We start from the raw sequence: 26,633 nt of genomic DNA, 5'->3' as shown, positions 1-26,633 counted from the left end.
TAGAAACGCAGAGAAAACAGAATCCAAACACGGAACTAAGCACAAGAAGGAGTTGTTGATAAATGAGCGTCAAACCAATGAACGTAACGCTAATCGAATGGTTAAAAAAGTGGAACAATGTATGCGTAGTCATCGTACAAATGAGATGGTGACGCAAGCGAAGCGTGCGCAGGTGTTCCTCAACTCCAAATCGACGTATACATTTCCCAACAAAGAAATGTTTGTTGATCGTTTGTATCGCGCTATTGGTGAAGGATATTTGAGCCAATATCGGTTATCATACACCCTAAGCGAGCGTGGAAACCGTCGGCGTATCGCCTTCCTCATGGGTATTCCTATAGGACGTGGGTCATCATACGACTCCGTTATTGCAAGCTATCCCCGAAATTTTGTCGACCCTCGGGAGAATATTAAAAAAATGCTGGCTGATCTTGAAATCTGTGAAAATCCAACTATGAAGTGTTGGCTCTATTACGAACTAGCTCGCCTAATGTGCACTGTCAAAAACTATGTTATGTCTAAAACGTATGCAAAGCTATGTCAGCATGAAGCGGCGAATATACAAAGTGCCACTTGGTGGCTCAATGGGTGCTTTGCGCTGATTAGTGGCGACATGCAGCAAGGCAACTGTAATGAAGTGAGAGAACAAGCGAAGGAGGCAATAGAATGGGCGAAACAAACAAGCAAGCCAGAGCAAATAATGGTTTTCCTTGAAAAATGCGCGGAAATGACTGTAGATTTAGTTGGTACTAGTGAGAGGAAAGCGATAGAAAAGCGAGAATATGACATCTTAAATAATATAGCGGACAAGGACATCAAAGAAGAATTCAAATATTTGTTCAGGCGCATTTCTAGGGTTCCGCTTGGACGACGATTCTCAGTGATACCGCGAAAGGAAGATAAGAATAAGAGGTCGGAGAGGAGCAAACATCAGCAGCGTCACTTGTCAGTCATTCCCGGGCCAGCGCGGACCCTGCCCACATTGTCACACACGGTGATGCCTGGCCTGCAAATCTTTGACATTTAATGTGAGCGGCTTGAAAACTAAGGCGACAAGTTACCAGCCCTATTGTAACTCCACCGTGTTCGAGAGGATATCTTATACTGATATTTAATCCTTTGGTATTTACCAAACTCATCATCACCATCAGCATTATCCCGTTTTTCACGGGGTCCGCTTACCTAACCTGAAGGTTTGACAGATCCGGTTTTTTACAGAAGCTACTGCCTATCTGACCTTCCAACCCGCGATGGGAAAACAAACCCAATACCGGTTAAGTCACATACTTCCGAAAATGCATTTCTCGGGAATATGGGTGTCCTCACGATGTTTTCCTTTACCGCTGAGCACGTGATAAACATTTATATTCCAAACATGAATTCGAAAAATAATTCGACAATCATCGGTTTAGGCCTGTGTTGGATTCGAATCTGCAACGTCAAAGTGAGAGGCAAGCGTTCTGTCAACTGGGCTACGGGTCTGGTAAATACAACTGGTTTCTCAGAAAGACATTATGAATATCCAATATTGATGAATTTTTACGTCGACGGTAAAAAATATGGTTTTCGAGGTTATTCTACTTCAAGGCCAGACAGAAGGATTTAAATATAAATGCGGCCAAACTTAGATCGTAAGAACCCAGTTAATTCTAAAATGCACGATGTTTTTGTTCCATAAATAATTGTTGAAATCAATTGCAGTATTTTTATTTTCACTGCCGTGTTTTGAATAGAGTTAAGGTTTTTTTATCGGAACTTCATCTGCTTACACAACAAAGTTTACGTTTGCTGTTGAGTTAGAAGGAAACTTATAAGTATTAAAGAGAAATAGATCGAAATAGAACAAACGGCTAGATAAACATCGATTATCTAAGGGCCATGACTCACCGCCATTAATAATAAATAATAATAATAAATTCATTTATTCCAGATTAACATAATTATCCATATCTAATAAATTAAATTAATACAATTACAATTATCATTCGAAATTATGAATAACAATTTTTAAAAAATAAAGTAAAGTAATTAATGGTTATTTTATCCCAGTTAGGACGTCATTGCCACGTCGCCAGCGACAGTCGCCAAACAATTCATATTGATACGAATGGCAGGTAACTTACTTGGCGGCAGTTTAGCAACGAAGCCATTTCAATACAAATTGTTTGGCAACGTTGCTAGCAACGTGACCTTGGCGTCTCGGAAAGTTATAGCCTTAGGGCCTTTATTGCTTATTTTATGGTTCTTATTTTTCTAGCTAAAGCAAATATATAGCATTTATCAGTGGATAACTAAGAACTATTTCCACTGCGGTCGCTGGAAAACAAAGTCGGCCTTAGTAAATAAATATGTTGGCACGTAACATGTTTTCAAGATAAGCTGAGGAAGATTGGAGAGGTAATTCGATGAGGGTTTCACTGAGTTTTAGTGTATCTACAACGCTTGTGTTTACCCCTGTAACGCTTGAGTAGTTTGTAAGTTGTGTCGATAAACAGTTCCTTTAAGCGATAAGGTAAAGATAAGGTGATAGAGATTTTATAAGCCGCTGCACACACCGTTTTTTTTTTTCATAAATAGTGGTGGTGGTGGTTGTGGTCAGTCGTAGTGGAGTGCTGGTCTCGCATACAGTGTGATTCCTAAATTGTAACTTGTGATCTATTTAATTTGTAAGACATTCCAACACAATGTACATTGTTTACAGAATACATGAAATTGAATTTAAATTGCAAGAAGGGTTTCACTTCATGCTCGGGACAGGTCCGATTTTGATGATTATCTCTTTTTTTTAATTCAAAGCAATAATAAACATTTTACAATCAAAAACGGTGTCTCATAAACCTATCGACAGGTTTTTCTGTACACCGCAACTCATCGTCTGTTTTTACATTTTGTAGGTAGATACAATAAAAATATACTAAATGGATACACTCGGTAGAAGAAGGAAAAGTTTGCAGAACGGAACGGAATTTTGCAGGGGAAGTTTTTTAAATTTAAAATCAGAAACGTAAGAGAAATTTTAAATCGAAAAAACGTCTGACTCGGACGGGACTTGAACCCGCAGCTCTTGTCAAGCCGGGACGAGCGTGTTAACCATTACACCATCAATAAGATATAAGGCAATTGTGTCGCGTATTATACTTTGAATCAATAAATTGTAAGATGAACCCGGGACCTCCGAAACGTGAGCCTAGCGCTCAACCACTGTAACATGTAACTCACGTAAACATTTTTTTTTCACGTGGCTTATTGTAAATTTGCCGCAGATGGCATTAACTACTTGGCCGGACAAATGGGCATCGCTTAACTCACGTAAACAATGTATCGTGAATGATCTCGTACACGGTCAATCCTACTTAGAACAAATAGATAAACTCATGCCTATTTCCCACAGGGGTTAACAAAAACTATGGAATACCATAAGAGAGGAGAAGTATCAACTCAAAAACAAGACCAATTAATACAACAAGATATACATAACATTTTTTTTTTATACATAACATAAGCAGCCTACATACGTCCACTGTTGGGCCACGCTGCTCCTCTGCAGTATGGTGGAGGTATTTGGGCTAGTAACTCGCGACCAACTGCGAAATAACAAGACATATTAAAAGTTGCTCTCTCTCTATTTAAGAGCTGCGCTCTTGTCGGTGGAGTAAATCGCCATTCCTCTCTTAAAAGTTGCTATATAATTTATTTATTTTATTTATTTATTTATGAAGTTGCTAGTACGGCTTTGAAATATACTACTCTGAGTGCCATCCCAATGACGTGAGTCAGAGAGAGTACTGCGGGGCGGAAGGCAAGAGGTAAACCACTGCTCTATTTTTTCCTAGAAAAGTAGCATGGAGAATGCTACACCGACAAGAGCTTGGCTCTTTAATTACTGATGATGATTTTATGAAGTTAATTTTAATACTTATTCAAATACAATATTTTTAGAGGTGGAAACCAATTTATAAAAAAAAAAAAACAAAAAAACACCGCACGAAACATTCGGTTATATTTTACAAAATATAAAAGGAGAAACTGACTGACTGACATATCAACGCACAGCCTAAACGGCTAAACGTAGGCACTTGAAATTTGGAAGGGACGTAGCTTAGGCACCATAGAGGTGCACTAAGAAAAGGATTCCTGAAATTCCCACGGGAATGGGAATTAGCGGGAAAATCCTTTTGTATGAAAAATCTAAATCGCTTAAGTTACACGCTTAAAATTTGGCATGCAGGTACCTTAGTAAACTTAAAGCTTAGTTGCAACAGGATATTGCAAAATTCCCACGGGAACGGGAGTTAGCAGGAAAAAACATTTGTATGAAAAAATCTAAACCGCGTAAGATACGAGTAGATGTTTTCATTCTAGCATGCATGCATACTTTAGTAAATATAAAGTTTAGTTATGGCTGTATTTTGAAAAATGGGAGTTAGCGGGAAAAGAATGTTGTATCAAAAAAATTTAAACTGCGTAAGTTAGATGCTTTAAATTTGACATGCACTCCCACACACACAAAGATCTCTATTTTATAACACGCCACGCGGACGAAGTCGCGGGAAAAAGCTAGTATTTTACAAAATTATAATTTACTTACAAGAGAAATGTACGTAATCCTATGGTCTAAAGAGCGCGCGTTTCTAATGTATTATTGATTGTTATTATTTATTTATTGTATTTTGGGGAGTTTACGGCCTTTACAGTACGTTTTTTATTTACAAATAATATTAAAACCAAAACACATTTTCTACATTATATCACTTGTAAACACGGACACATTTTTGCAAAAATTGTTTCCCGACACATTCCCAAAGGTATAAGGGTAAGAGATTATTGTAAAACTAAATATAAGTGGTCCGATATCAAGGGTGGTCCCTAGCTCAGGTAACTACAAATTGAACGGACAAGGGTCAACCCCGCGGCTGACGTGCTGACGGCTTGATAAATATCTTGCCAATCGTTTGATAGTTACGTCGGGGATTCGGGGACTTTTTTGGGGGGTAAAGTTGGGGAGTTGGGAAGCGATAGCCAGTTCGATAGAAGGATTTTGATAGGATTTTGAAAAGAGAAACGTATTAAAAAAGAGCAAGTAGCAAGTTGAGTTGCGTTGTTGTTGGTGTGTTGTTAGTGTGTTGTTGGTGTAGTTGTTTTTGGTTGAGTTGCGTTGTTGTTGTTGTGTTGTTAGTGTATTTTTGGTGTAGTTAAGATTATACATGTTACGTCATCGCCACATCAAAACCAAATTAAAAAAGCTATAGATTAAAAACACTCAAAACATATAAAAAATATCTCTCCAATTTTAAATTCAATTAAAAACAGTATCAAAGCCGTACCTATACGTGGCATAGAATTAAGAAAATGGTTCGGCCGCAGCTAGCGAGTGGTAGGTCAATATTTGCCCGCAGTTTACAGCAGAAAGTGACCTAATTAATTGTTTCATCCCGGCTTATATTTGGACCTTGTGAAAAAAATCGGGATCTGTTTTTCTTTGTATTGTAAACTAGCATTCTGACAGCGACGGATCGGATATGGCAGTGCTTTGTAGCTCTGTTCACACTATAAGTGGTACAAACTCTGCCACAAGAAGGCTGTAACCCTCTCCACTCGAGAGGAGTGTGAGCCTCTGACGAGCAAGCGTTGTGTCATCCTTAGAAGATACTCGTACCTAATGACTGCAGAGGCGCCCAAACTTCTCACCCCCAAGCTAATACTGCACTACGTAGATAGTATACGGCTAGAGTTGAACTGTAGCAGAAGGCAGCTATTGGTGCTAATTCCTGCAGACGCCATCTAATTTTATTTTAAGTTATACCTGTCATTTTTATATCCGTTGAAAAAGAAAGGAACAGGTAATCGACAGGCATAAAATTTATGGAATAAACGTAACTTTTAATCAGAAATCTAAAACAACCGTTTAAAAATTTTATATCGGCCAATAACCCGACAGAGTTAAGTAGACAGTACGTCAAACGGATTACATACCAGTGAGATGCCTATATTATTCGCCCGGGTTATTCATTCGTTTTAAAATTAACTAGTTGACAATCATCCGTCCCTTTCCTTTTCGGCGGATAAAAAAATGACGGGTATAACTTAAAATAAAATTAGGAGGTGTCTGCAGGAATCGGGGCCATTATTTACTTTTTATTATCTTTGACGAGATTTATTGTAGATTTGCCGCAAATGGCATTGACTACTTGGGTGGACATGGGACACACAATGGGGAGCGCTGAGGGCTCTCACCCGGTATAAAATTTAATCCTAGTGGGCCGATAGCGGTAAGCGCTGAATGAGGGAAATCGTAGACCATACCTGCGGGGTCGGTATCGGGGTTCTGAAGTGTTTGTTGTCGCGAGCTGATTGGCCGCCTCTATGGCTAGAGTAATCGGGTCGTCGGGATAGTAGTAAGTATATTACGTCCTTCGGGCGCCGATACTTTTCAGTACCGTCCCTGATCGGGATGTATTCGGAAGCCGCAACTACCAGGGGAGCCTGCAAAGACCCCAGCTTCGGAATAGAAACTGTAACTTCAAACTCATTTACGTGTATTTCATGCAAATTCAAACTGAGAAGGTAACAACGAGAGTTAATTTAACATTTATAATACTAGATACAACAGCCTCCGTGGTCTAGTGATTAGAGCGTTAGGCTCACGATCTGGAGGTCCGGGTTCGATTCCCGATGGGGACATTGTCGAAACCACTTTGTGAGACTGTTCTTTGTTTGATAAGGACTTTTCAGGCTTGAATCACCTGATTGTCCGAAAAAGTAAGATGATTCCATGCTTCGGATGGCACGTTAAGCCGTTGGTCCCGGCTGTTAGCCGTAAAAACACCTCCACCAACCCGCAGTGGAGTAGCGTGGTGGAGTATGCTCCATATCCCCTCCGGTTCATTTATTTCGGACTCATCCACATTGATTACATCCATATTCTGGTTAAAGAGAATTTATTTCTTATTTTCCAACATATTACATGTCATTTACATAAGAAACAAAGTACTTACATTTGTATGCATATAAGTTCACACTTCGCCTAATATACTTACACATATGCATTTCTTTCACGCACTTCCACACATACAGAGACTGGTCTGCAGAACCAAGCACCACACTTTCAAAATTATGATAACTTTAAGTAGGTACACAAGATATATTTTAGAAATAAAACGGATTTGAAAAAGAGTTTCATTTTGAATTACTACATAGGTATAGTTAGAAATAAGTGCAATTCTAAAAGTGCGGTACCTACACAGCCCCCTGGCCGGTTATTAAATATAAATATGTATAATATTTATTTATTTGTATCCATATTTGTTAGTAAAATTGCAAGCTTACAAACTAGTGTTAGTATCATACAAATATATTAAAATGGCAAGTCCGGATGGACTCCTCGACCCTGGCAGCCAATCATACGACTGCATGCAGCCGAATCCAGTGAGCCAGCATCGGAGAGTCCCACCGGTCAGCTAGCGCTCGCAGGATGGTGTTGGGACTGCCGCGCGTGCGGCGCAGGAGCAGCGTGGTTGAGTATGCTCCATACCCCCTCCGGTTTTTTTTTGCGTGTTGATTGCCAATAATTTTTTTTTTTATTTTGTTGATTTAAGGGAAGCCTGTGCCCAGCAGTGGGACGTATATAGGCTGTTTATGTTATGTTATGTAATACTAGACAGGATTTCCCATGGTCGGGCATATGGGGAGAATGTGGGCTTCAAAAACGAAGTATATGTACCATAGAATTAAGAAAATGGATAGGCCGCAACCCGTAGCCAGCGAGTGGCAGGTCAATATTTGTCCAGAGTTTACGCGCGCCGAATGTACTTGAAATTCAGAGTGGGTGGTCCCGACCGGCGTAAGTGCTTCCTCATTGTAAACTATTTTGATTGGATCAGGTAAAAACAAACTACTTTATATTATAAATAAATAAAAAGAGTTTATTTCGGACATTTGGTAACAAGCAGTAAACAACTTAATCTAGTTTTAGTAATAGAACAATTAATAACATTTACACACGACACGGCTCGACAATTACAAATAACAAGAAAACGTACACATTAACACAACACCTTACTAATAAGCAGGTTCCCACCACCTGGTCACCGGTATCTGCAAGTCCACTTCAGTATGTAAGCGCATCCAGTGGCCCAGCAGAGGGGAGTCCCACTTATCAACACGCTCAGAATACTGTTTGAGCTGGAACGTAAGCGCCTCAATAGCGAAGCACGCCTCTTCCCAATAATTGCGAAGGAACAATCTGTATTGTAATCGGCAAACATTTTTGACGCACTGCAAAAACGCGGCAGCCCAAATAGCACCCTTAACGCGTTATTGTATTGAACTCTCAAGGCGCTGTATGAACTCCGCGTATATTCAGTCCACAGACTGCACGTGTAGAAGGACTGGCAGTACGCTTTAAAAAGCGTCACCTATATAACATATAGGTAGGTGGTAGTTAGGTAGGTGTAGGTTGGTATAATTATTATGAAATTTAATGGCAACGTATAGAATTAATCAAAATAGTTTACTAAGAGTGAGGTAAATAGTATATTACTAAAATGATTTTTGTTTTTATAGCCCTCACCCGTGCCTAGGGAAACTCAAAAAGAGAAAACTAAATCGAAAAAAATTCTGACTCGGACAGGACTTGAACCCGCAGCTATTGTCAAGTTAGCACGAGCGTGTTAACCATAACACCACCAGGTCCTCCTTCTGTCCATGCGAAATTCTTTCGATCTGTGTATTGTCATTAAAGCAACGCCGGCGCCATCTTACTATATACATAACATAACATCATCATCAATTTAAGAGCTACGCTCTTGTCGATGTAGCATTAACATACCATAACATACTCGTACAGTAACGAGGGGCATAAGCATTGCCATGCCACAGCATTAAGGCGATGATACTGGAGGATTTTTAATTCAAATTCAAAAATATCTTTATTCAGTAGGTAACATAGTTACACTTTGAATCGTCAATTTTTATATAACGAACGTCTCATCCGCCTAAAACTACTGCAGCTTCTCACAACCTGTATGGCCGGGGAAAAGAAGCTGCAAGAAAAACCTCGACACAGGGACATAGAAGTTCTTTAAAAAAAAAAAACATAAAATATTTTTATACAATTGAGTAATTTAGCTGCCTAATATCAGTTCTTAGACAGTTAATCCCATGCATTCATATCTTCTAAATAATCACTAACTTTATAAAAACCTTTTTAGTAAAGTTTTTGTTTAACTACTTGCTTAAAACAGTTGATTTAAATCAAGTTTATTGTCGAGGCATTAGTTTATAAAACTCAAAACCACAGATCATAAAAACAAGGGATCGTCATTACGTCGACGTCCGCGCCAGTACCATCTTACTTCATATACTTATTTATATACAAAACTGCGTGCTGTCATGTAAAAACGTATCGAATTACGTAATAATTGAGTTATTATTAGACCAATCTGTTAACGCCGGTACGTTAACGTTAAGCTAAGCTAATAGAAGTTTAGTATAGAGCTAAGGGGTAGCTAGCTAAGGGGTGGTGACTCCGAAGAGAGCTAAATAAAACCGAACCCGTCGAGTGCTGATCGTACACTGATTTATTGTTTCCACCAATTGAACCCACTGCAACGTATAACGTATGACAAAGTGCACGCTATGCTAAATTAAATTAAGTACAATGAATTCCAATTTGTAAAGTAATAAATAGTATTTTATGCAACAGTTGTATAAGAAGGGTCAAAAAATGCGAGTGGCGTGAGTTGCGATGTGAGCCTTGGCGAACATCGCAATAAGAGACGCCACGAGCATTTTTTGACCTAGTTATACAACGTTGCATACAATACTTTTTCTACGACGACGTAATTTTAAACGAAACACAAAAATTTTCCAATTTATTTTCCAACGCGCGGGAAAATGGCGGCAAATGTATACTTTTTTTTTATAGTATATCTATGGCACCAAACAAAGTAAAGGTGCCAGTTTCCAGGTCAAAAAAAAAAAAAAACAACAACAATGCTTTTTTGGCGACATTATAGTACAGTTACACTTTGTAAACAATGCTTTTATAGGCCATAGAGCGTACACTTTTTCAAAGAGTTTAATTATGTATGTACTTATATTAGACTTTTTGGTTATTTAAATGCCAGATTAAAGTAGAGGAGTAGAAAAAGTAATAAAAAATATGAATGTGCGTGCGTTAGCTCGTACACAATCAGTGTATTCAATCTATCACTCAAACCTATCGGATGAAGTAGGTAAATTATACACGTTACGGAAACCATCTTAAAACTTAAAACATACACAGCCTAATACGTCCTCCCCTCAGTCAACCGGAGGGTGTTCGAAGCATATTCCACTAGGTTCGTCTTTTAAAATTATGAAGGAATAATAAAACCTAAAATTCTCAATTCATTAGTGAATCAACATCACAAAGTTAAAATTTTCATGTCACATTAAATAATTTCTCGTCTGTTCTCAGTAAAACTGTGACAAAATGAGAGGGCACAAATTTAATCTGACAGCACTCAGAATGTTGACCTAGGCCAGCGGTTCACAACCTTTTCTGTCAGGGACCATTAGGAAACTTTTTTCGGTGCAGCAACCTCAATTAATCATAATCATAATCTTTTATTGCAAGTCACAGTTTTAGCAAGCAAGTAGAATTAATTATAATCTTAGAGTAAAATTATTATTACTAAATACAATGTTAATAAAATATATAACATAGTCAAATTAAAAACCTACACTACAATACGTCAAAATACACACACATATATATAAACCATATTAGGCGTCAAAAAGCCCTCCGAATAGCGAACCCCGCCCGAACGTACCCATTATGCTTGCAGCGTTGCCTCTCTGGACCGCAAGTGACATACGCGGTTTACATAGGTGGTATATAGGATATGGTAGGTACATTGGATTAAAAGAAAAGAAAAGAAAAGAAAGGAAAACATGAAACAGTAGGACTAGGGCCCTGTGCTGGGAGGTTTTCTGGCCACGTCTTTCCCTCAGCGTTACAGATTCCGATGTGGTAGTAGTTTTACAGCTAGTTACATAATATATTATGTAATTTAATTATGTTTGACGTTCAAAAAGCGCTAACTTTGTAAGCCAATTTTGAAAAATAAAATATTTTTGAATTGTGACGCCCTGTGATGGTAGGTACATTAAAACTATAAGCCCACTAGACACATGCATACTGATACATGTTTTTAGTTATGTAATGTTTAATAAAATCTTCTTGACGTATGTACATAAATGATTTTGTATTTATGTATATTTTTTTTAGGGTTATTGGTCCACAGTCACATCTTTTGATAAATGTAAGTAATGACGGGAACTAAGAATTTGAACATCAACTTCTTCATTTAATTTTATATAAATAAGTATTTTAATCATTACCCAAGAACCCAATTAATATGTACTACCACTCAGGCCGTAAACCAAAATGATAAACTATTTAATGATAACTTGGTGACAAATTGGGTGCGGTTCATCATATTATCCGTCTTACCAACCAGGATTAAGGATGGTTGCGAACAGTAACTTAGTGCAACAACTTTCTTACGCGGACCACCACCGGTTGAGAACCAGTGGCCTGGGCTCAGAGGCCGAGAGGAGATAAAAATGAATAAACAGGTTTTTACACTATGAAATGTTGGATAGCTGTGATTTCATTTTCTTTTTGAGTTTTTAGTTCCACTAGTAAAGAATTGGGAGCCTAATAGAGAATAAGGAATAATACTACGTATAGCACAGCAACTCTCCGCTCCCCTCCAGCAGCGGAGCAAGGTTTGCCTCACCCCCTCGGTCTTACTATAGTCTTCACTCGTATGGGCGTCAGGCGTCACACACACAGATGCGCGTGTACAATAACGTCAATGTGTAGTGTCTGTGTAAAACGAAGTTTTTTGTATGAAGTGTCCAAGGTGTGCCAATACTAAGATATGTCGGACATCTAAATAAAACAACTTCTCCTGTCGTGTGGGTTGTGTAATGAACGACCGACTTCATCAACCCTGGTGTCAGGGTTAGTAATGACCCCCAAACGGCCCTGACATGGCGCATATAACGACTACATACTTAGGTAAATAGTAGCCGGTACCGACTTCTTAACGTATCGTCAGAAGCACGGATCATACTTTCGGTCCATCGTGATTATGTCACCGGGAATCGAACTTGGGACCACTGGATCGTAAGTCCACAACTCAACCACTAACGAAACAGAGTTATAAAGAAGACAGATGTATGTGATAGAGTCGGAAGCGCGAACATACCGCTATCAAATTCAGAAAGTTTTAAAGAAAACTTTCTTGTCGTTCCCTCATTGTTGAGGGTCGTAATTACATTAATTAATTGTACTTAACTTAAATCTTTATACATTGATTTAAGTTTACGCGGTTATTATCATAATTAAAACACATAATAACGGGTTCTTACCGCGTTTAAAGCAGGGATATGAGAAAAAAATCTTAAAAAATGTATGTCTTGCTTACCTTGAGACTCAATTATCTGTAAAACTGTAGTTACCTAGGCTTAAGGGAATTTGCGGGTCATTCCCAACACAATTATCTGATTACTTACCGGGAAGACCTGTCCAATAATTGTAACTGATTTACAGAAATAAATTCGCTTTTTTTATTGATTAGAGCGATAGAATTGCGGTGTATAAAGCGAAAGTTAATGATAGGGCTGGCAGAGGAAGGCCTAGAAGGACTTAGATTAACCAAATTGGAGATGTCCTTAGAAAAGGTTTAGTACGATCTACTCTGAATTGGCGTACTGTATGAAGCGATTGATGAATGTGGAGGAAGCAAGAGAAGTGTGTCAGGATCGAAGCAAATGGAATTCTATAGTCTCTGCTTACCCCGGTGGGAAATTGGCGTGCGTTTATGTATGTATGTGTATGTAGAGCTGAAGAATCACGAATGTAATTAGTTCCTATCCTGCCTAACTCGCGGAAATATGTGTAATATTATGAACGAGAGTCCATTTCTTGATCAGAATGGGTACAAGAGCTGAATGCGCTTGATGCTTCGACCAGCGAAGCTAGCAATGTAATTTAGTTATTGAGTTAGTTAGTTATGTGAGTTATGTAGAGTCGCAGTTGTTTGCCTTCAAACACTGATCCCGTAAACTAGTTCTGCTCGGACTTAACACACTTGTAAATTGTAATCGTGTTATTGATCATTGACTGCTAATACTGTGCTGCCGAAAATTCTGTCCGAGTGGCAAAATACATACATAAACTCACGCCTATTTCCCACTAATTGATTCGATCCTGACACACTTCTCTTGTTTCGTCCATATTCATCAATCGGTTCATAGTAGATAAAAAAATAAACTAGGCTGAAAATATCTGAATGCCATCGAAACGATAAGAAGAAGAATACTGTACTAGATTGGACGTAAAGGCACTGATTATGTAATATATAACATAAACAGACTAAACACGTCCCACTGCTGGGCACAGGCCTCCCTTCAATCAACCGGAGGGGGTATGGAGCATACTCCACCACGCTGCTCCAATGCGGGTTGGTGGAGGTGTTTTTACGGCAAATAGCCGGCACCAACGGCTTAACGTGCCCTCCGAAGCACGGAATCATCTTACTTTTTCGGACAATCAGGTGATTCAAGCCTGAAAAGTCCTTACCAAACAAAGGACAGTCTGATAAAGTGATTTCCACAATGTCCCCATCGGGAATCGAACCAGTACCTCCAGATCGTGAGCCTAACGCTCTAACCACTAGACCACGGAGGCTGTTCAAAAATATACTACGCTGAAAATATTTAAATGCCATCGAAACGATAAGAAGAATAATGTACTAGACTGGATGTAAAGGCACAGATAGGTGATAGTTACTATATGAGAAAAGCCCACCGGGGTATGTTGGGCCAAAGGGCAGAATGTCCAATGTGTCAAAATGCCAAGGAAATAATGTCCTTTTGTTAAAATGCCCAGTGGTCTTAACATCCAGGTGACTTAAAACCAAATTGTTAAAAAGACAAACTGATATTAAGTCCATTTGTCAAAATATCCTATTGTTAAAATGCCCAGTTGTCATAACATCCATGTGTCAAAACAACAAATTGTTAAAATGTCAATTTGTCATTATGTCCAGTTATCAAAACACCCAATAGATAATATGCGCAGCTGTCATAATGTTGAATATCAAAACACCCAATAGCCGAAACGTCTAGTTGTTATAATGTCCAGTTACTGGAACCACAAATCAATTGTTAATTACCCTCCATCTATGCAATTTCTTAGAGCCTTATCACATTTGCGATGTGCGAGCGAATTTCTCATACAAAACTCGTACGCGGCGAACTCGCTGCGTCTTCGCCTTTATAAAAAATTCGCTCACAAATCGCAAGTGTGATGAGGGTGTATTTTTTTAGCAAATTTTAAATGAAGACGAATACCTACGCAGCGAGTTCGCCGCGTAAGAGTTTCGAGTTATGTATGAAAAACTCGCTCTCAAATCGTAAATTTGATAAAGCCTTTAAAGTTAGGTTTTAATTCGACGCGTCATCATGGTTTTATAATTTATAATATTTATTTAACCTTCAGTTACACATTATATAACACAAAGTACAAATGGCGGACTTAATACCGTAGGCATTCTCTGTCAGTCAACCGTTTGGCCAAGTAGATAGAACCACTAGGCCATAGAGAGTATTTGTGTGCGTTTGCGTGTGCGTGCGTGCGTGCGTGCGTGCGAATATAAATATCTTTGCGAATCGTCGTCGTAACAAATAAGACATCAATTAAAGCTTAAAATTTATTTCTTTCCAACAAAAATCAACAGAAAATATAACTTTAACAATTGTCGCTTTCACATATTCCCTAATTTTAAATCATCGATAGGAACAGGATGTTATCTACTTAAACTTACAATTGCTGGCACATACTTGTTTCTGTAATTTTATGCAGCCTTGAAGAAACTGCAGTGGCGTAATATTTTTCTCAATTACGTCGTGTAATTTTTCAGTATACTTTTTATTGAATAAAATCACACTCCTTTTTCTCTTATTACGGTCAAATAAACTTCTCTTTATTACGTAATCTTTGTGTTTTGCCTCTTTGCGTAATAAATCTATAAATTTGAATAAATTTTGCTTCGTGCCGTGCATTCTCTTCTTGATACGACTGTGCCAAGCCTCGACAGAGTTGTTCGTTCTGTGTCTATCACTAGAACAACTTATATCAGCCTGTAATGATTTTGACAGCCATTCTTTGACAAAATAATGTTCAAAATTTTCGATTTCTGAACTTTTTTCAGAATTGGAATTTACGATATCATTCCAACCAGCAGAAATCAAATCTTTTGGCAAAAGTGGCAAATTGGAAGTTAAGCGAGCTAATTTCCTTCCCTCCATTTTATCACAAAGATTGAGCTGCTTTGCTTTTCTCCATATAGCTCTTTGGAAATGAAAAAAACAACCTGTTATTTCACATTCTGGGAAGACCATTCTCATAGCGTTAATCTGTGCCTTCTCGTAATCGCACTTGAATTTATTAATTACTATGTTAAATTTATCTCTTAGTGTAGAGAAGACACGTAAATATGTTTCAGTGCTTTTGTCCGGGAGAAGAGCGTATACCACTGGTACTACGCAAGTATGTTCATTGGTGCTCTCTATATCCATGTGAATACTATACAGTTGATAGAAGGGAGAAGGCACAACGTCAAAAGTACCATCACCAAAGAAGGTTGTTTTGCTTGAAACGAGGGCATTTTTCATAGTCTTCAAAGAAAGTTCGGTACTAAAAATGAGTAACTTATTTGTGTCTCCATCTTCACTAATCAAAAATTTTTCTTTCAGAATATCTGGTATTTCTACATCTGACAGGTTGTTGAATTTTGTCGATGTAACATTAAGTACATTATTGCGAGCCCTATACATTGACCGCTTTAGTGAGTCAAACGTAGGCACGTGTGTTGTGTTGGAATCGGAATCACTGTCGTCATCCGCCTCATGTAATGCACTAAAACACTCCTCATATATCTTACGCACAGGAGAGTAGCGAGTGCATACATTACTTTTAAAATCTTGTTTCGCTAGGTGTATTGCGTTTTTAGACGTACTCGCCTCGCAAAGATGCGTACTCTCTCTTATAACCCTCGTCCCTTCACTATTTATCGTGATTGACGCCGCACATTCGTCTCGGTTCACGCATCTCCACAGAGTGGTGCCGTTAATGTTTGAACCATTTCTATTATACCTGTGCAATTTATTTATTTATAATACTTTATAATTCGTGTCCGGGTGTGTCTTTTCCTTTTTGATTTTTACTAAACGTTATTTCCTCCATATTACGCCGCGGATATTAAACCCAAACGAGATCGACTGGATGACAGGAAATGTGGTGACATTTCAACTTCATTTATTTTATTATTAATCATTAATAGCCTCTTCAGCCAGTATCTATCGGAATTGATTAAAACCTTCCTGTTGTATGTAGTTGTGTACAGTTTACAGAAAAATGCATAAGCATATATATTAATATTTCATACTAGCAGCCCGTCCTGGCTTCGCACGGGAATTGAAAGAAAACGGTAATATTAACAAAAATTACAAATTTTAGCACACTGATACACCAATCTGGATACACCAAAAATGAGGAATCAATGCGGGGTCTCCATACAACGACTCGCTTTATTTACTACACCAGTAGGGTTCCGAAGCCGTTAGGTAATATACTACTAAGAAATGCACTACTGATGAAAATTGTGACTTAGAGACTTGTACACATTCACTATAATGGTCTTATATCATCTGGACATTATGACTCCTTGGGCATTTTGACATTTTTGCATATTAACAAATGGTCTTCATATCATCTGGACATTATGACGACTCTTGTACGTATTGACCAAAAGTCTTTATATCATATGGACATTATGAGTCCTTGGACCCTCTGACCCTTGGACATATTGCCTTATAGACTTTTTGACGTATGGACATTATGGCTCCTTGGACATTATGGCCCTTGGACGTATTGAGCTATAGATTTTTTAACGTCTGGGCATTATGACCCCTTGGACATTCTGCCCTTTGGCCCAACATACCCCAGATTGGAGAAAAGGTTTATTATCCAAAACCAGTCTTCAAAATCGAATATAGGATAATGCCCTTTAAAGCTCATAGAAACTCACAGATCAAGATCTACCTGTCGTCATACATAATATTAGCTCACGACTATATCCCAATTGGGGTAGTCAGAGGTACATCACTGCAAGATGAACCTACGTGGCCAACCTTACCTACCTACCTTACCTTATACCAACGTGGGGTTGAACCGTATTGCCGTCGCCGTGTGGTAGTGAAAACTGTATACGGTTTAAATTAAAATGGCTGCAAATTGATTTCTGATTACCTATTGTCTCCACCAACCGTTTTAAGGACACATAAATCCCCATTGGGGTAGTTAGAGTTACATCCACGCGGGATGAACTAAGTACCCACACCTCACCGACCTTTCTGTTAGACCAACGTGATAGGTGGCTTTTTAAGAATTACGAGCGTTAATGTAATTGTATTATCTTATAAAACTAATAATATAGAATATCAAAGCAACGACATAATTGAATAGTATTCATTATATTCAATGCGCATGTTTTAATAAACTATCTTCTCTGTCTTATCTAGTGACGCAATACTTAGTGTAGAAATAAACAAGAAAATGTATGTCTTGATTGGTATTCTTGAGTGCATTTTATGTAACACCTATAGAAAATCTTGATAAAAGAGTAAGGGTGTGTATCCACTGAAGCGAAGCGGATCGGAGGCATGCGAAAGCAAAACTGCGTATCTTGCTCGATGATTCAGTGTGGAGACACCAACGCGGTGGTCGTGGGTTGTATAAAAGCAACTACTCGTTCACTCACTTCCTTTAGTTTACTAACCATTGTAATATAGTACCCACATACACTAGTTAACATGTCATATCAAGAAAAAATAAACCTCCTTAGACTATTATTACTAGAACAGACTCATTACTTGGAGTTAGTCATAATTGTGATGTGTACATTGAATTGTGTGATGATTTCCAACGCCAGGGAACCCGGCGACCCTCCTCCTTATAAGGTTAATGATATATCTTGTTATAATAATGACAACGATTCGTTACCGGAAATGAATGAAAAAAAAATTAATGAAACGTCAAAGAATATATTCCTCATAGAGACATCTTGCAAGGGATATTTGGATCTGAGGCAGCTGTGTGCCGTGAAGTCAGCGGCAAGAGCTCATCCAGATTGGCAGATCAACTTACTCTTCGTGGGCCCCGTGACGCATGAGAAGCTCACCACGGGTATTCTGTCTAGTCTTCAGGCATACGAGAACGTGGTTATAGCTCGAGTGTATCTATCCCAAATCGTCAAAGATACTCCTCTAGAGAGAGTGCTCACAGAGAATCTGCTGGAGACCAGTGAATACCGATATGCTCATGTTTCGGACATTATAAGATTGCTGCTGCTGTGGAAATTTGGCGGAGTTTACATGGATTTGGATATTGTGGTGCTGAAGCCGTTTGACGACTTGGGCCCCGATTTCGCTGGTTTAGACGCACCTAATTCAGTCAATACTGCCGTGATGGGCTTGTCTCATAGCGCCATCGGAAGGAAGTTAGCTAGCGCTGCTGTAACGTGCGTACTTTATTTTTATTTCACAATATTCATCAAAAACTTCTTCTCAGAATTATTGTGTCCTTAAATATGGGCGAAGGACTCCTGTCACCATAGGCATCTTAGGATTTAATATCAACGGTGACTACAAGTTGTCTTCTGGGGATTAAGGACGTGAGTGTATACAAAAATATGTGGCAAAGTTTGGAGAATTATTGAATCATGGTAGCCCAGTTGAAAGAACGCTTGACTGTAAGGTCACAGGTTCAAAATCCTGCACAGGTCTGTCTAAACCAATGATTATCGAAATTGCCCTCGAATTCATGTTTGGATCATAAATAATTATCACGTGATCTACGATGAAGAAAAACATCGTGGGGAAACTCATATTCTCTAGAAATGCATTTCGAATGTATGTAATCTAACGTATGTGGACTAGTTTTCCCTGCGAAGGTTGAAAAGACAGAAAGGCAGTCCCGAAAAACGGGATAACGCTAAGGAGATGAATGATGAAAAGTCCAGATAACTATTCTAAACAATTTTTCTTACAGAGAATGTGCTAATTCATATAATGCGAGCAGTTATTTCGTATGTGGAAGTAAGCTGCTCACAAAACTTGTGTTATACGTCTGCGATACTTTAAATATAACAACTGCACGCCAATGTGAAGGTATGAACAGGACACAAAATATACTGTAGCTCAAAGAATAAAAAACTCGCTATTCCCTTGCACTAGGCCTAGGCCTATATCTCACTAGGCCACTATGGTGCAGCTCTAAACCGTAACAGTTACATTGGTACTCAATATATACAGGGTGTTAGTGACATCATAACGAAAACTTTCAGAGATGATGCAGGCCATGATTGTGAATTGATATTAAGTAGATTTTTCCGTCGCAAAAGTATGGGACTGAAACTAATTTAAAAAACAGTAAAATTTTCATGAATTTTCTGACAAAAAATCTACTTGATATCAACTCAGAATAATGATCTGAATCATTCTCATAAGTATTTGTTACGGTGTCACTAACACCCGTACGTACTTGTATTCCTACCTGTACCTACGTACTTGTACGGGGTGTAAGCGTTTGTTCTGAGTTAAAATAGAGCGGAGTTTTCTGTCGCAAAAAATATAAATTCAATTCAATTTATATATATATGAAAATAATATAAAAAAGACAAAAGAAATCAAGAATTTTGCGATTGACGAAATATTCTACTTGATATTAACTCAGAATCATGGTCTGAATCATTCCCTTCAGTACTCTTTACGATATCACTAACATTCTGTATAATTAGGTGTCGTATTAATGACCATACATAGATCAAAGATTTTTGCATAGACAGGAGGAGGCAGTAGCACGCTCGTCCTGGCTTTACAAGCTGGCTGGTTCAAGTCAGATTTTTTTCTCTCTTTCGAAACAGTTACCTACAAGCAGAATTTGTCTTCCAGGTTTCAAAGTGTATAGTGAAGAAACGTTCTACCCAATATCAGCGCAGCATTGGCGGGAGTACTTCCAGCCAGGAGTCTTCAATGTGAAAAGATTCAGCAAGTCTCACACGGTTCATGTCTTGAATAGTTTGTCTCATGTCATCAAAGACCGTACCATCAAACCCTGGACGCTGTACGCTAATATGGCGAAAATGTTTTGCCCGCCTATTTATTCGGTTAACCCAGAAAGTCTTTCGGAGCAATAAGCTTTGCTTACAAATAAAACTAGAGGACTTGTATATTCTAGAAATAAACGAATATATTATAGTGTTTCAGAATCTTATTATTTGTATATGTCAAAGACTTTCCAGGCTACATTCCCTAAAAGAAATATAGATTTTATTTTCATAACTACCTATTTTCTCCTTCCTCGGGTATAATTGTTCCAAAATATAATGTAATGGCATAGGTATATATAAAAATAATTGTTGCAGTCACAGTGTGCTTTTTCATACATATTCCATAGTAGTATCGTGTTTTGATGTTTAGTAAAAAGTAACTGATTTGACTGGTTGGGAACTAGCCTATTACCGGCGCCCAGAGACACCAGAGTTGTCACAAGTGTGTTACTGGCCTTTCAGAGGGGATTAGGGACTGTAAAATTATATACAATTTTCTACTTACCCTATGATATTGTGTTATTTAAACACCTTAACAGAACCACCGACCTGTTAAAGAAATTCAAACGAGACCTATTACATGATATTACACCCTATTACCCTAAGGCAACAAGAATCTGATATTAATAAATTGTGACGAGAAAAAATTACATTTTCAGCCCCTTGCCCGTTTCGCCCCATTACGTTTTACATTAAGTGTAGTTTCCAATAATGCTTCAACAATTGCGGGAACGTCACAGAGCACGCAACTAAAACACGCTCGGTCGGTACTAGAGGTGTTTGCATCATTACTTAAACAAATAGTACTTAATTAAAGCACATAATAACGGGTTCTTACCGCGTTTAAATAGGGATATGAGACTCCCGATATTTCGACACTGTTGCAAGTGCCATCATCACGGGATGACAGTGTCGAAATATCGGGAGTCTCATATCCCCATTTAAACGCGGTAAGAACCCGTTATTATGTGCTTTAATTATGATAATAACCGCGTAAACTTATAACGAATAGTACTTGTGTGACAGGAGGCATGGCCATTATATTTACGTATATATACAAATGTAGGACATACCTCATGGCAATTCTAATTCTAGTTAGTGTTTTCTAGTGTTCTTGAAAGATAACTTCTAAGTTAACGGTGACAACAGAATTATCAATACGTATACCTCTTGAAGGGAAACTTTCCGCCCCGCACCGATACGAGCTCGGAGCGAACTTAATTGACCTCAACAAATTCGTAGGTATAATATGCAACATATGACCAACTTTATATTATATATTAGTATGTTTATGAAGTGCGTTTATAATTGTGATAATCGACAATTGGAATTAGTCCGCCTCTAGTAGAGCCGCGCATTTGTAACCGTGCTCTGTGCGTCGTCGACACAGTGGGGCATTAAATTAAATATCTCGGCATTATTAATTCATTTCTAAGACTCCCCAAGCCACGGCTTGGAGATAAACTGATGGGGAAAAGGGGACACCGCTTTTGTTCCAGATTTAAATCGCCGCCTCTGATTGGATACGGTAATGAGTTTAATGTTGTCTTTTGTGTTGTTAATGGTGTTAGAGATGAAAGGAAGTGAAAAATGTGTACAAGAGATGTTCTGTTGTACTGTTAAGGGCCCCGTCTCACTAGGGCACCAAAGCGGCGTAACCAGTCGCACCACCAACAATATGTACTTATACACCAAGTAAAAATTAAATCGAAAATCTCTGATTCGGAACAGACTTCAGCCCGCAGATTATCAAGATGGGTGAGTGCAAAAAAAAACAACAAAAATCCTGTAAAATGTATGTAGTTGTATAAACGCTACCTCGTTTCATGTCTTTCTGGACGCGCATCCAACGGTACATATAGGACGTTAAAAAGGCCACATGGAAGTAATTCATCTAAAATAGCAATATTGCTATTTGATATTTGCTTGCATTGCGCACTTAATTCTGTATGTTTAACCCCCAGATGTCAACTGCATACATTTTGTTGGTAGGTTAATGACAAACTGTAAAAAAAATATATCGCTCTACTCTGACCCGGCGTGCGTGTATGAAACGATTGATGAGTATGGAGGATGCAAAAGAAGCATGTCAGAATGGAACATAAACAAATAGATTCGCATTCCCTAAGGAGCTGTTTTGACGGAACCGTGTTATGGATACGTATACATTAAGTTATGTAGATAGTATAAGTTCGTTCCCTCAAAATAATGATCAAATAAAGTGCAATATCAGTTGTACAGTGTCTTTACACGCCGTCGCTTGCGAAAAGATGTGCCGTGGACACATTCTTACAGACATTGGTTGTCTATTTGTTATACGAGGTCTTTGAAGTGGTGACATAAAAAAAATCATTAAAGAGTTCCTGGTGGTGTCAGAATCATTTTATTCAACGTAATTGTCAAAGATAAACTTGTTGAAGGTCAAATTAACATTTTTAAATGTACTTACGTTATTTCTTATGGCTGTGGAGAAGAAATGACAAGAAACTGCAACAGCAACACATCTTTTAAATTAGTACATTACAAGTTATATAATAACTAGAGGAACACATTTAATACCAGGCGTTTTTATCATTTAGGTAATTGATCTTATGATGAGCTTTTTTACGTAAAGTACGCTTCACATGAGCTTTAAATATATTTTCTGAAAAGTTCACAACGCTTTCTGGTATTTTATTGTTAGCATCTAGTCCTACTCCACCCAGTGTGGTTACAAGTTCTCTTACTGCTGCCAATGTCGATGGAGATTAGGAGCTTGCATGTCTGTCCCAGTAATGAAGTAACTAGTTTCCGTTTAAACACGGAACCGAAGTTTCTGCTTGATTGTTGGCAAGTTTCAACAGAAGTCTATCAAGTTGCCTCCCTCGTGCGAACGCTTCGGATGCACAAATTAAGTAAGTATAATGCTAATCTACATTGATTGCCGTGATGGCTTGTAGCAAGTGACTTGTATTCTGAGAAAGCAGATTCAAAAGTGGGTTTTCTTTGACGTGACTTATCGTAGATTTGCCGTAGATGGCATTAACTACTTGGCCGGACAAATGGGAAGCGCTGAAGGCTCTCACCCGGTACAACGTTTAAGACAACAGGCCTGAGGGCGCCCAGTTGAGCGCGAACCTCGGCTCGAATACTTGAAAGAATTAATCGACCCTAGTGGGTCGATAGCGATAAGCGCTGATTGAGGGAAATCGTCGACCACGCCGGCGGGGTCGGTATCGGGGTCCTAAAAGTGGGTGCGTACTCGATAATCAACTCCCATAACAGGGGGCTTAAAAAGGCCCAATCGAAGCAATTCATCTAAAAAAGCAATAATGCTATTTGACATTTTTGCATTGCACACTTAATTTTATATGCGCAAATGTCAAATTGCAATGTAGCTTTTTTAGATGAATTGTTTCGATGTGGCCTTTTGAATCCCGCTGTTTACCATATGGCTTGCAATAAATACTTTGAGTTTGACCATTGCTTTTTTTTTTCGTTTTGGCATGGCGCTGTTGTTACATACGTACATACATAAGATCACGCCCGTAATCCCTAATGGGGTGGGCAGAGCCACAAGTAATCAAAGACAACTTGCAGCCACTGTTGATACGAAGTCCAAAGATGGATATGATGGACCTTATGGTGATAAGGGATCATTGTTTTAAGTTTACGCGGTTATTATCATAATTAAAGCACATAATAACGGGTTCTTACCGCGTTTAAATGGGGATATGAGACTCCCGATATTTCGACACTGTTGCAAGTGCCATGATCACGGGATGACTGATGAGATTGGAGTGGAGTAGGTAGATCCATAATTTTCTACGGGCAGACATATCTGTCTACCCTCTTTCTCTGCCGCTTGTTTATGTTTTTGATACCGGAATGTTCGGAACCATCTGAACTCGCACGAAACTCACTACGACAAACCGCACTCACTGTGTCCTCACGTTTTTTCACCACATTAGGCCGTTTCAAGCTTTTTACAACACCTACTACTGGATTCCACATACTCGACAACTTGAACCCGTCTTCCCTGTTGAAATTTTTATGTTTTCTGATTTCAATAGCCTCTTTTACGAGTCTGGGGATGTAATGACGTTCTGTCGATAATATTTGTGGATTGTTAAACTCGATCCAGTGGTTAGGGCCCGACTCCAGTACGTGCTCAGCTATAGCAGATTTCTGCACGTCGTTTTTCTTCATGGCACTAATATGTTCTTTAATCCGGCAAGAAATAGACCGTTTTGTTTGTCCGATGTACGAACTACCACAACTACAGTCTATTTTGTATACGCCGGGGCTCTCAAACGGAAAACAGTCTTTCGGGGAACGTAGACGTCGACGTCTGTGCAATTTTCTTTGAAGGAGTAAATATAGTTTTTATTAAATATTTACTTAAAATATTTCCTATCTTATCAGTAACTCCCTTCAGATATGGAAGAAATGCTGGCTGACGTTCAACCCTGGGTACGGTCGTCTTGACCTTTGGTTTTGCCCGCAAGGCTCTAACATCTATCCTATAACCATTGTTTCGAAGCACCTCCTGTACATGGCTAATTTCAGCGTCTATGTGCTCATTGTCGCATATGTCATATGCTCGGTTGGTTAAGGATGTTACTACCGCATTCAAATGGCGAGGGTGATGATGAGAGGTCGCGTATCCCCATTTAAACGCGGTAAGAACCCGTTATTATGTGCTTTAATTATGATAAGGGATCAGCCTATCGCCCATAACATTACGTATAGTCCATCATGTTAGAGGACACAATCCCTCTGTCGGTTTTTACGACATGCCCGGGAAGAGAAGCAGCTGAACGTGTTTTTTATATGCTCCCAGAACAGCATAGAAGCAACAACAACAATACACTCCAAACCAATGATAATGTTGTTATAGAATAACAATTCACAAGCGATCATAGATTCAGAAGCAAAATGTCACACCACATTTAGATTAAATTGTCTTTAGGGCCCTCTACGTGTTGGCTTCGGCCCCACGCATCTCCACGCAAGACCGGGACTTCATAGGCCCGAGATATAGAAACGACATACATAATAAAATAAAATATATTGCCATATCCATTATAATTATTTGTTCGACGATAGTCTAAAGAGTGAAAATATCGGCCCGGTCTCTCCGCCTCTAAATAATCAACTCATTACGCCGCTGAAGTTTACACAGCCCTACTGATTTAGGGTTGGCAACTCAGGGATTTATTTCATGGAATTACCATCATTCTTATATTGATACAATACTTTGTATACAGGGTGTTAGTGACATCGTAACAAAAACTTTAAGGGGTGATTGAGGCCATGATTCTGAGATGATATCGAGTGGAATTTTCCATCGCAAAAGTATAGAATTGAAAATAATTTAAAAAAACTAAAAAAAAAACATGAATTTTGCGACGAAAAATTCCACTTGATATTAACTCAGAATCATGGTCTGAATCATCCCCTAAGTATTCGTTACGATGTCACTAACACCCTGTATAGGGTTGATATTCGCCTTACCTGGCATTTTTAGCAATAATTTTATTCGTTATAAAAGCAATCCTTGATATCCCTATTCGGAGAATGCGTGAGTTAGGTACGTCATAATATCATGAGTTCGAATCCCGGGTTTATGAGTTTGAATTCACGTTTAAACCATAGATATTGAGAGACTTTTCATGCTAAGTGCACCAAAATCAATACAGATGGCGTTGTACAGCTTTAACGTGACAATTACCTATTTTCTCATTACTCGGGTAAATAATTATTCCAAAATGTATATGTATATGTCTCCGTGCTTCGGAAGGCACGTTAAGCCGTTGGTCCCGGCTGCATTAGCAGTCGTTAATAACCACCAATCCGCACTGGGCCCGCGTGGTGGTTTAAGGCCCGATCTCCCTATCCATCCATAGAGAAGGCCCGTGCCCCAGCAGTGGGGACGTTAATGGGCTGATGATGATGATGATGATGATGACTATGTAATGGCAGAAGCATGTCACTACATTATAAAACAAACCGCTTTTTCTGTCCCTATATCCTTATGTACGCTTAAATCTTTAAAACTACGCAACGGATATTTATGCGGTTTTTTTTTAAATAGATTGTCATTCAAGAGGAAGGTTTATATGTATAATAACATCCATTATATAAATAATTTCATTTTTTCCTCAGCATTGCACCCGAGGGAAGCTAGGGCGGGTCGCTCGTTTTATACTCGTGTGGGATCGTTGGGCGAGAATTAAACACAATAGCACCTTTAACACTTTTTTTTATTATTTTCTTCTTAACAAGCACGCAGACATCACACTTTTAATTTAAAATATTATACGCAGATCAAAAAAATAACACCCTTCCACCTCGACTCTCACCCAACGTCTCTTTTTTCAAAATCACTCATCTCAATCCGTTCACACCGTTCATTTCACTCCG

General features: G+C 38.6%; 1 protein-coding gene across 1 annotated transcript; it reads left to right on the top strand.

Annotated features, from left to right (window-relative positions):
• The first annotated feature begins 18,126 nt into the window (after positions 1 to 18,126).
• Positions 18,127 to 20,315, top strand: LOC126369163 (lactosylceramide 4-alpha-galactosyltransferase-like). Its single transcript, XM_050013458.1, has 2 exons — positions 18,127 to 18,589; positions 20,071 to 20,315. The coding sequence occupies exons 1-2, from the start codon at positions 18,127 to 18,129 to the stop codon at positions 20,313 to 20,315; spliced, it is 708 nt and encodes a 235-aa protein (XP_049869415.1).
• Positions 20,316 to 26,633: the final 6,318 nt, after the last annotated feature.

The sequence above is a fragment of the Pectinophora gossypiella genome, chromosome 8 (assembly GCF_024362695.1).
Source record: "Pectinophora gossypiella chromosome 8, ilPecGoss1.1, whole genome shotgun sequence".
Classification (NCBI taxonomy): Eukaryota; Metazoa; Arthropoda; class Insecta; order Lepidoptera; family Gelechiidae; genus Pectinophora; species Pectinophora gossypiella.
The sequence above is the reverse complement of the archived record's forward strand: the minus strand, read 5'-3'. Positions and strand labels throughout refer to the sequence as shown.

What these genes read in the sequence shown, in the direction of transcription:
- LOC126369163 (XM_050013458.1), top strand. Translation starts at nt 18,127, where the DNA reads ATGAATGAAAAAAAAATTAATGAAACGTCAAAGAATATATTCCTCATA. An exon ending in AGTCAATACTGCCGTGATGG is followed by an intron (nt 18,590 to 20,070) that starts GCTTGTCTCATA and finishes TTTGTCTTCCAG; the next exon opens with GTTTCAAAGTGTATAGTGAA.